At 52.5% G+C, this 12558-nt stretch overlaps 1 protein-coding gene across 6 annotated transcripts in view; it reads right to left on the bottom strand.

Moving 5' to 3' along the window:
* The window catches only part of Sipa1l3 (signal-induced proliferation-associated 1 like 3), a 206769-nt gene that overhangs the window by 28561 nt on the left and 165650 nt on the right, over window positions 1-12558 (bottom strand). For all 6 annotated transcript variants that reach the window (XM_087653687.1, XM_087653676.1, XM_087653683.1 and 3 more), the window contains 3 exon segments: window positions 8853-8980; window positions 5557-5675; window positions 3057-3484 (listed from right to left, as the gene is read on the bottom strand). In XM_087653687.1, coding sequence (XP_087509813.1) covers window positions 3057-3484; window positions 5557-5675; window positions 8853-8980 — 675 coding nt within the window.

Here is a 12558-nt window from a genome sequence, read left to right on the forward strand (position 1 = left end):
CCCTGCCCCCACACACACAAGAGGAGAGAAAGCAAAACCATAAAAGAAAGTCATTGTCCACAGGGTCCAGAGCAGTGTCTGTGAGATGGGGGTGGGTGGGGGTGAGGTGGAGGGGTAGGGGGTGGGGTGGGCTGGAAGCACTGCTGCCTCAGAAGGAAATGTAGAACCATTTAAGAGACAACATCTCCCTCCTCTTAGCACCCAGATCACCTCAGGCACCCCATTTTGGGAAATGCTGTTCCACACTAAAACCCGTTGCCTAGGAGAAAACTTCAGGAAGCAGCTTTAATGAGTAGATAAGAATGACTTGCAATTAGCATCAATTGTCTATATGCAAATTAAAGCTAGCAACCACCAGGGCCACTTGTACAGTGGGGCTCCCCCAACCCCCTCCACTTCTGGGTTTGGCAAATACTTTTTAGATATGGGGTAATTTGTTCCCACCCCCTGCCTCACCCACCATCCATGCCTGGCATCACTGCTGCCTTTATGTCATGGGTTTCAAAACCCTACAAAAATTTTCTTTTCAGCGCTAGGGGTTGAACCCAGGACAGCTCCAACGTGAGGCCTCTGGTTACACCTCCGGCCCCTGCTTAACTTGTTGCTGCTTTGTTTTTTCTGAAACAGGGTCTCACTAAGTTGCTCGGGCTGGCTTTGAACTTGTGATCATCCTTCCTCAGTCTCTCAATTAGCTGAGTTAACAGGCCTGTGCTACCAGGCCCAGCTCCCGCCAATGTCCCAAGAACAGGGACCACAACAGGCTGGAAATGCCCTGCTATGTTCTTGTGTCCACGTCCGGGCACTGCTCAGTGGGCACAGTTCTACTTTTGCTCTGAGTGGTGACTGGTGTAAATCACCTGTGGGGGTGGGCCAGTGTTACCTGGGGCAGCACAGATCTCTGAATGAATGAATGAATGAATGAATGAATGAATGAAAGAAACAGTGAGGTCAGAAGTTGAAAACGACTTGTCTAGGAAGGTAGCCTAAGATAGCACCCTCATGCTGCCTTTTTCTTTGTTTCCATGGAAACCCTCCTGGGCTCCCAGAGTCAAGAGCTACAGAGATGGGGAAGCTGAGGACTCAGGCACTCCCAACATTGCTGGTTTTTCTTTTCTCTTTCCCAGCTCTCCTAGTTCTTGTGGTTCTGGGATTTGAACTCAGGGCCTCACAAATATTAGGCAAACATTGTGCTACTGTGCTACATCCCCAGTCCAACCATGATAGTTTTCAAATGTTAGAGACCCCGGGGGAAATCATGAAATCCTTCTAGTAAAGAGGAAGCTATGCTCCTCAGTTTACGACCGGAGCAGGTCAAGGTGTGCAGCTAATGGGATTCACTGCTTAGAGCCCAGCTATTTCTATACAGAAACGCAGCTCTCTCCCATGTGAGCTTCTCAGAGCGTGGTCCTGAGACTGTGCCCGTCAACAGCTCGGAGCGGGAGAGATGGCTCAGTGGTTAAGATCACTGAAGGCCTTTCCAGAGGACCCAGGCTCAACTCCGAGAACCCACAGTGTGGTACATAATCATCGGTAACTCTAGCTCCAAGGGATCTGATGCCCTCTTCTGGTGTCCTTAGAAGCTGGGCACACGTATGGTGCACAGACACATGAAAAGGGAGAAACAAAACAAAACAAAGAAACAAACAAACAGAACAACAACAACAACAACAACGACAACAACAACAACAACAACAAAGGAAAAGGAAAAGGAAAAGAACGAAGCCAGATATGGTGGCGCGCACCTTTAATCCTGGCATTCCTAAGGCAGAGGCAGGTGGATTGCTGTGAGTTCAGAGACGATATGGGGAGCTCCAGGCCAGTTAGATCTACATGGTGAGACGCTGTCTCAATAGAAGTAAATTTTTTTTTTTTTTTTCCGGAGCTGGGGACCGAACCCAGGGCCTTGTGCTTCCTAGGCAAGCGCTCTACCACTGAGCTAAATCCCCAACCCAATAGAAGTAAATTTAAAAGAAGAAATGAAACAAAGGCCTGGAGTTCTATAGTGGGTCACATGGGGTTCTATAGTGGGTCACATGGAGTTCTATAGTGGGTCACATGGGGTTCTATAGTGGGTCACATGGAGTTCTATAGTGGGTCACATGGGGTTCTATAGTGAGTCACGAGTGCACAGGCAAAGAGGCCAAGAAGCTTTTTCTCCCAGGAAGGCCCTGAGGTTTGCTGGAGGTCGTAGGTTTAGGCCATCTGGGCAGTGAGGCTGTGGCCTCCAGAATTGTGTCAGTGGGCACCTCTACTGAACTCTGCCTCCCTTTCCCCGGCAGACTGCCCATTGCTTTCCCAGGAGACTAAGTGTGAGGGTTCGGACCTCGGGCTGAGGTGCTTCCCTCTCTCTCCTCCACCTGCCTTCTTACCTGTGCTTCTCAGAGCGTGGTCCTGAGACTGCCATGCCCACCCACAGCTAAGAGCTTTAAAAGAAAATGCATCCTCTTGCACTCCACCCAGCCTACCGAGGAAGAACTCAGGGTTGGGGGTGGGTTGATCAGGGGTGGGTTTGGGGACAATGGCTCTAAGCCAGAGGCTGGAGGCCAAACTGGACCTTTGGCGACCTCAGTTGCAGCTCGGGGTGGCTGGGGGAAGCATTTGCTTTCTCCATACAGAGGGGGATGTCAGAGATGCTCTAAGTCCCCTTTGTCCTCTGACCCTATCTTGAGACCAGAGAGCTACCAACACGGTAAGACCAGTCCTCGAGACCTACGGAGCCATGCACAGCCTGCTCTACCCAACAGGGATGTTCAGCCCCTGCTTTTTTGACCTGAAAACACACTTGTGAGAAGATCTGAAACTCTTCACAGAGTTAGAACCATAGAGGGCAGAGAGAGGAGAAGACAGGGTCAGAGAGGACCAGAGACATGAAGGCAGAGTTCGGGGCTGCTCTCCGTCTGTCTATCTAGGTTCTTGGAGGCTGACGGGTATACTGCGCGTGCTTGCCAAAGCGGCTCTGCAAGCACGGCTCTCAGCAAGTGTGTGTGGGGCGAGGATTTCACACAGGGTTGAGGGTCAGAGAGGCGGTCAGCCCTGAGCGGGCTGTGGGGTCTCACCTGGCTTGCCTGGGTGGGTCTCGGCTGCCCCCCACCAGGCCTGGAGGAGTGCTGGAGCCCGAGGAGTACATCTTCGGTCGGTAGCCCTTGTTCTGAGCGGCCACCGCTGGAGCAGGGGAGACTTCCCGCCGTCTGTCTGCAGGGTGGGGTCTCCCGGCCGACTCTCGGCCACCGCCACAGAGACCTATACTTCCGGGGGGCTTGTGTGGCTTGGTGGGCCTCGGTGTTTTGGCTAGGGACATACAACTGGGGCTGGAGGTGTAGAGCGTGGTATCGATGCCACTGTCACTCGAGCCTCCCTTGGAAAAGGGGTCTGGCTCTGGCTCCAGGGGGTCCAGGGGGTCGAACCATCGGTCATCACTATGGCTGCTGGAGGCGTTGCTGGAGAGGGTATTGCTGCTGGAATGGCTTGAGTACTGAGGTTCACCCTGGAAGGCAAGACAGGTGTGTCATCCTGACTCTAGGGATGGGAGCCTCTGCCCTCACTGGCACCCCGGAGCCAGACTTCTCCATATTCTGGCTCCTCCCTTATTGGTACAGTAATGGGATTTACTTTCTCCTAGCCTCAGTTTATACATCTGTAAAATGGGTCTGTGGTTAGAAGTCCTGGCTCATCTGGTCCTTGGACTGATACATCTCAAACTGAATGTTTCTCACACCGAGGTCTGGGGCTCCCTTCCAAGCCCAGCTCCCTCCTTCCATCCTCACATCTTTTCAGCACCATCTCTGCAGACCTGCTGCCTGTATCTTCCAGACACATTCAGGAACTGTCATGTTGGCATCCTCCTTTGTTTTCTCTGGGCCCTGTCTGCCGCAGCTTCCCGTGGGGCTGCTGCCGCCCCGTCCTCTTACCTCCCTAGCCAGATTTGCTCTCAACATGTGGTGAGAGGACAGTTGTGAGCATCTGTATGGAATCACGTCCCTCCCCGCCTCCTGAAACTCTCCTGCGGCCACTTCAGGGTCAGAGTCCTCAGCACAGTGTGGGCCTCAGTGGTTTGCCTCATGCTCTGCTGCCTAAGGCCGCCTCCTTGTGTCTAGATCATCGCTCCAGAAGCAAGAGCCTCCTGTATTCCCTGCATGTGGCAGGGACGAGTCCTGGGCCTTCACACTTGTGCCCTCTCTGTGACACTTTCAGCTCTTTTTATGGTTCCGCCCTGACTTCATTCAAAGTCACCTTCTGCACTGGCTAGCTTCATGTCAACTTGACACAGGCTAGAGTCATTACTGAGGAGGAGCCTCGATTGAGAGAATGCCTCTGCAAGAGCAGGCTGGAGCAGGCCTGTAGGGCATTGTCTTAATTAATGACTGATGGGAGGACCCAGTCCCATAGATGGTGCCATCCTGGGGCCGGTGGTCCTGAGTTCTCTAAGAAAACAAGCTGAGCAAGCCATGAGGAGCAAGTCAATAAGCAGCACCCCTCCACGAACTGTGTGTCAGTTCCTGCCTTCAGGTTCTTGCCCTGTTTAAGTCCTGCCCTGACTTCCTTTCATGATGAACAGGGCAGTGACAGTGTGAGCTGGATTGAGCCTTTCTGGAATTGCTTTGGCCCTGGTTTTGTTTCAGCATGGCAGTGGTGATGTTGGCTAAGACACCAACTCCCAGGGCTTTGGTGAGTATTCCCTAAAGCTGCACTGGGCTTTCTTTTCTTTTTTTTTTTTTTTTGGTTCTTTTTTTTGGAGCTGGGGACCGAACCCAGGGCCTTGCGCTTCCTAGGCAAGCGCTCTACCACTGAGCTAAATCCCCAGCCCCTGCACTGGGCTTTCTTAACAAGTTGCTTCTGCCCACTTAAGGCTTGCTACCTGCATTGGGATGTCAGCTTCCTGAGGACAGTGGCTCCTCTGTCCTTTTTAGGGTCCGGGTGCTCAGCATGAGAAGCAAGGTTGCCAAGACCAAACTAGACATACAGGACTCCATTTTCCAGCAGTCTTTGCAGGGATGGAGCACAAGCCATGGCAATGTGTGTGTGGAAGTGACTCATGCCATCTCTGGCCTGGGCTGAAAAATCTCCCCCTTGAACCCTTCTCCCTCCTACCCTACCACTGGCTGCAACAATGCGGGTCCTAGCCTAGAGAGGGACCCAGGAGAGGGCTTGGAGGACTTGAGGGACAGCAAGTGACAACAGGGAGCCCAAGTCCCTGACTCTCCCTGTGCCACACTGCATCTCTGGGGATAGACTGACCTATGGCCCAAGATCTCTGAGATGCAGGGGTTGCAGGCACAGTACTTGCCTACCAGGACCTCTGTGGTGCAGGGAGGAGGGAAGGGATTTGTCAAAGGTTACTCGGCTGAGGGCTGGAGCCTGGGTGTTATTTAGCCCCTGGAGAGGTGACCGTGGCTATGGCTAAGGATGAGCCCTGCTCCAGAGGCCACACCCAGAGAAAGCTGCCCTGCTGTCTGCAGCCATGGGCTGAGGAAGGGCGCCAACCAGCAACCGGCTAGCGCAGGCCTCGCCCCCTGGATGAGGCCGGGCACGGTACGGTGGGGCGGGGCAGTGACTCACTTTGGAATGCCTGTTGGGAGAGTCTTTGCCAGCCGCGTCCTGCCTGGAGGGATGCTTGCTGCCCATGCTTCCAGTCATGGCGGAGAGCCGGGCCTGGGCTGGCACGTGCCACAGAGGCTCTGCAGGAAAAGAGAACATACACCGGTGGGTGGTTAGTGGTGATGCAGGCCAGGGCCTGATAATCTGCTCTAAACTATGGCTGTATGGTCCCACTCTGGCTAACCTGTCTTCTCTTCAGGGTCTATCAATGCCAGCACTCAGTAGCAGGGGTATTTGATGAGCATGTACTATGCGCCGGAAAGCATTCTTTGACCTTTATGTGGTTAACTGGGGGAAGCGTATGCCCTTCCAGTCCCCAGAGGAGGCTGGGCACGTTTGCCACGTCCTGGCCAGCTGCAGCCATGCACAGCTCCTTCCTGCTGTTTTGGAAGAGACACTGGAAGGTCTTTATGTAACACATTTATTTTATCTCTGCATGTGAGAGTGTGGGTGCCTGAGTGCCATGACAGACGTGTAGGGTCAAGGGCAGCTTTTGGGAGTTGCTTCTCTCTTTCCACTATACTGCTCTTTCCTTTGTTTTCTGTCCCTGAGATGGGAGTTCTCTGTGTGGCCCTGGCTGTCCTGGAACTCGCTCTGTAGACCTGGCTGGCCTCGATCTTAGAGATCTGCCTGCCTCTGCCTCCTGAGTGCTGGGATTAAAGGCGCTAGCCACCATGGAGTACAGACATGTACCGCATTTGAATTATAGATGTGCGCCACCACACCTGGCCTTCCGCGTGGGTTCTAGGGCTCTAACGCAGGCTATCAGGCTGGTGAGGCAACTGCTCTTACTCAGAGCCAACTCCCTAGCCTTGGGTTTATTCATTGACATTTTTACTACATCACTTGTTTGTGTGCGTGTCCATGTCCCTGGGGACAGAATTAAGGTCTTCAGGCTTGGTGGCAAATGCCATCTTGCCAGCCCCTTATGTTTGAGACAATGTCTCACTGTAGAGCCCGGGACTCCTACTTCTGTCTTCCCAGTGTTAGGACTCTAGACACGCGCCACCATGCCTGGCTGCATGGATCAGTTTGCTGGACAGGACCAGTACTACTGAAGTAGATATCACCTCACGTACAAGGGTAATAATGATGCTCAGAGAGATTAAGTAACTGGCTTGAGGTCATGCAGAGAGAAACTGTCAAGTAGGAACTGGAGGTCAGAGAGAGTCTCTGCCACCTAATCCCCCACCATTCTGGGGTTCCCAGCCTGCCAGCAACAACCAGCAGTAACCAAAAGGGCCTGGACAGTATCCCAAGGCTACTGGGGCCTGGTGGGCCTGAGTTAAGACCTTCAACCTTCCTTGAAGGGGAAATGCTTAGGATTCTGCCTCATGTTTGGATCACTATAGTGGACCTGTGTCTGACCCAGAACTTACTCCAGCCCCACGGAGTATGAACTTACAAGCTGAAGTCCTTGAGGGCAGCCCGGAACCTCAGGACCCACGTTCAGTCTAAGGGAGAGGGGCCTGGGCCTAGGAGACACTTTGCTAACCTGAACACTCTGTGGTACAGGAAAACAAGTGGCCTGTATCCACACCCCATGGATGATGGGGTTACCCAACAGGTTCCAGTTCAAATCTCAATCAAGCCACTTACCAGCGGCAACCTCGGGCAAGTGACAACCCTTCCCGTGCCTCACCTGCCTCATTCTTGTACCAGGCAGTCAGGCGCTGCTGCAGTGACTCAGCAGACGGGAACGTGGGGCACTTAGCTCAACGCATGCACACACGTGGTGCACGCCCATGGCGACAAGACAAAACTGGGCTGCTGACATCATGATTCTCTCTGCGGGGCGGCCGGCAAGGCCCTCTGTGTGTCGTTGCTTTGGGTCCTCGATATCCCAGCCACTGTTCTAGAACTTTCCCTTTCATGATTTCTCAGCACAGATCTTCCCAGCGTACGTGTGAGTGCACGTATGTCAGGGAAGGAAGAGGAGGCTGGGACTCTAGAGGACAGAAGGGAGAACGGCGGGGTCTGACACCCCCCCCCCCCCCCCGCCCGAGGGCCTCTGCTGAATGTGTAAATTGTACTTTGCTGTGTTAAAAGAGCCAGGTAACATATTCCTCTCCTTTTTATAATGGAATGGGAAAATAACAAAAAAGACACACATCTGTCCTGGAAACAGACCTCAGACCCATGAGCTCGGCAGGAGCAGCCCACTGAGGAGGGACAAATGGGGTCACAGGCTCTCAAGGCAGCCGAGGGATGACTGGCAAGAACAAGCTAGCACCCCCACCTGGGTTGAACCACTGTCTGGTTCAGGACACCCACGCTCTATAGAGTCCTCCCTTCTGCTAATCCTTGGCATGTGACCGAGGACACCATTCCCGATGCCTGGGAACCCCCAACACCTCCCAGAAGCATGTCCGCCTCTCTGCCGCTCCTTCCCGACACTTCAATAGCCATCTTCCTTTGGAACCCACCTGACTGTCCATCAGAGGTCCTTAGGCTTCAAAGGGTGATAAGGTTGTTATAAGAGATTGTGCTTTAAGCCTTCATTCAGGTGATTTAGGTACAGAATTCATAATTGTGTGTGTGTAAGGTCTTCAATCCCATCAGTCAAAAAAAATGGAAATTAAACTGGACGGTGTGGTCATACATGCCTGTAATCCCAGCATTTATGAGGTATGGACAAGGAGGATTAGAAATACTAGGACATCCTCAGCTACATAGTGTGAGGCCAGCATGGGCTACATAACGTAACAAACAACTTTCTAAATAAATGCATGGATATGTCAGTCTAACCAGAATTGAATTAAAAGACACAAAGAAAACAATACTGTGACAGCAATATCCGTCCACCCCAGGGGCCCAAACAGAAAGGCTGTTAAGGACACACGGCCGTAGAGTGCTTTTATGTCATGGGTGGGTGTGGAAATGGTTCGGCACTTTGGGGTACAGTTTGGTGCAGTTTCTTATAAAGTCAGACACACAATCCAGCTGGTCTACACCTAGGAACGCATGCTCATGGAGAGACAGAGGAGCACGCTTCTAAGCAGCCACAGACTGGTCCCCTCAGCACCCCTCGAACAGCAGAGTGGGGTGTACTCAGACAGTCAGATACAGAAATCCCACACTGCACTCAGTCACGTGGCTGCCGGGCACTAGCATGACATTATGTCACAGAATCCAGAAGCACACGAGCAGAGGGGACATGGCATGATAGTCTACATAGTCTAAATCCAGCCGAGAAGGGAGTCACTTGGGATTGGCGGGGGGCTGGGGGGTGGGCTTTGGGGCCCAGACGGTCTTACCTGGTTTGGGGCGCTCCATGGTGCTCTCCTGGCTGGTCAGGCCACCTGAAGAGGAATCACCGCTGGACATGCCATCGTGGATAAAGTGAGGATCAAATGACAGTAGTGGGTGTGGGGCGGCTGCATACCTGTAGGCAGAGAGGGAACAAAGGTGGGGCCCCGAGGGACAGCACCAGGTGAGCCCATGCCCTGCTTGTCAGTGGCTTTTTAACATCTAGGAGACTGCTGTGGACTGGAGCTACGAGGGAGCTGCTGGCAAGGCCATCTGCTCTTAACTGAAGCTCAGCAAAGAGGCTTGCCCGCCCCGGGATGTCTGCCAAGGGGGTGGTGGTGACAGGGAGTGCAGGGCAAAGCAGGCTTCTCAAGGAGGGAGGGTGCACAGCCACTTGGGCGACTGCCCTGCTTGCTCAGGGTTCTGCCTCTGGGCTGTAGAAGGGGGTTCTTAGCCCCAGCCTCACTGCAGACTCCCTTCTCTCTGAGGGAGCTAAGCAAATCAGGCAGCATTTGGTGGGTACAGCAGACCCAGGCTGGACAGGATGGGTTTCATAACCTCACTGGGGTCTTTGGCCTCTTCAGGTATAATTAGTTCCTAGGCCAGAGCCTCAGTTTCCCTAGCTGTTAGAAGGGGACAAACAGGGAGTTGAGATATTTGGCCCTCAGGGTAGGACAGCATTCCTCTGCAGTTGGGGGAAGATGTCACAGTAGGCAAGGCCCATGGGCTTCTGGCTTGAGAACAAGGCAGTTTTGGGCTCTAACCCAAACTCCAGCCTTCAGTTGGGGAAGATCTGAATTATAGTTCTTTTCTTTTATTGTTGTTGTTGTTTTGAGGTTAACAATTCATTCTTTAAATTTTTTTTATTACATTTATGTAATGTGTGCACATGTGCCTGTACCACATACGTAGAGGTCAGAGGACACAGGAATCTGTTCTCTCCTTCTAGCATGGGTTCTAGGGTCTGAATTCAGGTTGCCAAGCATTGGCGGCCAGTGCCTTACCCACCTCTAGAGATCTCGCTGGCTCTGCCTTTTTTGCCTTTCTGTTTTGAGACAGCATCTCATGTAGCCCACGCTGGCTAGGAACTGGTTATGTAGCAAAACATTACCTTGAACACCCGCTCGTCCTGCCTCCCACCTTCCCTGATGCTGAGATCGCCAGTTGAGTACCACGAGACCATACTGGGCTGCATTGTGGTCTTTGTGTTTGAAAATCACGGTCAAGGTTGGGGAGTGGAGAATCAGCAGAGATATCTGCTGACAGCACTGCACACCAGGCAAGGGCCAGGGCTCTGGGGAGGTGGCAGTGGAGGGCCTTCCCTGTGCGGGCTCCTAGAGATACCTGTTTGGGCTTGAATCTGGAATGACCCCCACCCCCAGAGCCCATGTTTTAGAAGCTTGATCCCCAGCTGGTGTTTCTATTCTGGAAGGCTAGAGGAGCTTAGGGAGTTGAGGTCTATTCTGAAGAAGTAGGTTGCTCCTGGGCTCACACTGTCCTTGGACTCCTAGCCTGCTGCGATGGGAACCGTTATCTTCCTCCACACACACTCCTACAGACACAAGGCCGAGCAGCTATGGCTCAACTGCCCTTGAAACCAGAAATCAGTTCTCCTAAGTTGCCTTTGCCAGACACTTGGGTTACAGTGACACAAAAGCAAGTCCCCCTCTGTCAGAACACGGTCAGGGAACGGAGTTGTGCGAGGGGAATCCTGAGAGCTTGTGAGAAAACCCTAAGAAACCAAGACAAGTCTTATGACCTCAGTGTCTTCAAAAACACGGAATTGTTCTTGGGCTGCGCTCTCGTGCCTTCCTAGTTGTAAGAGGTAGGGTGAGTTTATTTCCGGTTGATCATTACTACTGGCGAGTGTTACTTGTATACATGCCCCTGTGGGAAAACGTGTTTTTGACATATGGCAACCCTCACTCTTGTGACTACACCTTACCATGTAGTTCTTGACTCTCACAGCACAATGTCTGCTGCTCTGAACGATGTTGCCCATTGCGAGAGACTAACTCACCTCACCCATCAGCTCCGATCTCCCAGGTCTCACTGCCTCTAGTGTGGTGAACGCCCCACACCTCCCTCATGCCCATCTGTGTCTGGTATATGGTACAATTATGGCTAAATGTAGGTTTTTAAGATTATAAAATATTTGTGGCTTCCCACTCCCACCATGTCGTGGGCCAGATTTCCTGGCCCCTGGGATTGGCTTGATGGTGAAAACCAGTTGTCACCAACAAGCTGAAAGGAGCGTGATGGTATGGGAAAATGGCTGCTAGGACAGTCTGGGTCCTCTGAAGCTCTGTTAACCAGAGGTGCAATTCTGGAGAAGGTAAGGAACTTTGTTATTTTGGGAGACAGGGCTTCACGCAGCCCTGGCTAACCCTGAAACCACTACATAGCTGAGAATTAACTGGAACTCCAGACTGTACAGTCTCTGGTCTGTGACAGCCCAGTTTAGGGATCTGGGCTCCGTCAAGCTGGGCAAGTGTTCTGTCAGCTGAGCTACATCCTAACCCCCTTTGTTTTCTCTTAGGCTTTGGTGCTAGGATCGAACCGAGATCCTTACTCTTAGGGACACACTGCGCCAATGAACTATACCCTCAGCCCCAAGTACATCTTTGCTAACGTAAGTTTCAGATATTCCAGCATAACGTGACTGAAGTGGGCGGGCCAGAGCCCTGCAGCACCTGGCAAGAAAAAGTCCATCTCCTTGCTCCCAAGAAAGGCAAGAAAAGATGGCCTCTGTGGGAATTAGCACTGGCTGCCACGTCTGATGACCTGAGTCCAATCCCAATGTGGGATCCAAATTTGGGAGAGCCAAATCCTGTAAGCTGTCTTCTGGTCTCAACATGTGTGCCATGAAGCATGCACACATTCGCATGGACATGTGCACACGCGCACACACACACACACACACACACACACACACACACACACACGTGCACACACATGCGCGCATGCTATTTTAAAAAAGGCAGTGTGCTGGTTTGATTGAGATAGTCTTGGGCATTTGAATACTTGGCCTCCAGCTGGTGTTGCTATTTTGTAGGCTTAGGAAGTGTGGAGCTGTTGGAGGAAGTGTGGGGTTGGAGGAGTAAGTGTGGGGCTGTTGGAGGAAGTGTGGGGTCGTTGGAGGAAGTGTGGGGTTGTTGGGGGAAGAGTGGGGTCGTTGGAGGAAGTGTGGGGCTGTTGGAGGAAGTGTGGGGTTGTTGGAGGAAGTGTGGGGCTGTTGGAGGAAGTGTGGGGTTGTTGGAGGAAGTGTGGGTTGTTGGAGGAAGTGTGGGGCTGTTGGGGGAAGAGTGGGGTCGTTGGAGTAAGTGTCGGGCTGTTGGAGGAAGTGTGGGTTTGTTGGAGTAAGTATAGAGTTGTTGGAGGAAGTGTGGGGCTGTTGGAGGAAGTGTGGGTTGTTGGAGGAAGTGTGGGTTGTTGGAGGAAGTGTGGTGTTGTTGGAGGAAGTGTGGGGTTGTTGGAGGAAGTGTGGTGTTGTTGGAGGAAGTGTGGGGCTATTGGAGGAAGTGTGGGGTTGTTGGAGGAAGTGTGTCAGCAGAGGTGGGCTTTGAGAGTATGAAGGCTCGAGCCATTCTGAGTTTGCTCATTCTGTTTTGTGCTTGCTGTTCAAGATGTGAGTCTTAATCTGCTGTTTTAGCTGCTATGTCTGCCGCTTGCTGTGTCTGCTGTACCACCATGGCCTGTAGCCCTCTGGAATCC

This window comes from Rattus norvegicus, chromosome 1 (assembly GCF_021556685.1).
Source record: "Rattus norvegicus strain SHRSP/BbbUtx chromosome 1, alternate assembly SHRSP_T2T, whole genome shotgun sequence".
NCBI classification, from domain to species: domain Eukaryota; kingdom Metazoa; phylum Chordata; class Mammalia; order Rodentia; family Muridae; genus Rattus; species Rattus norvegicus.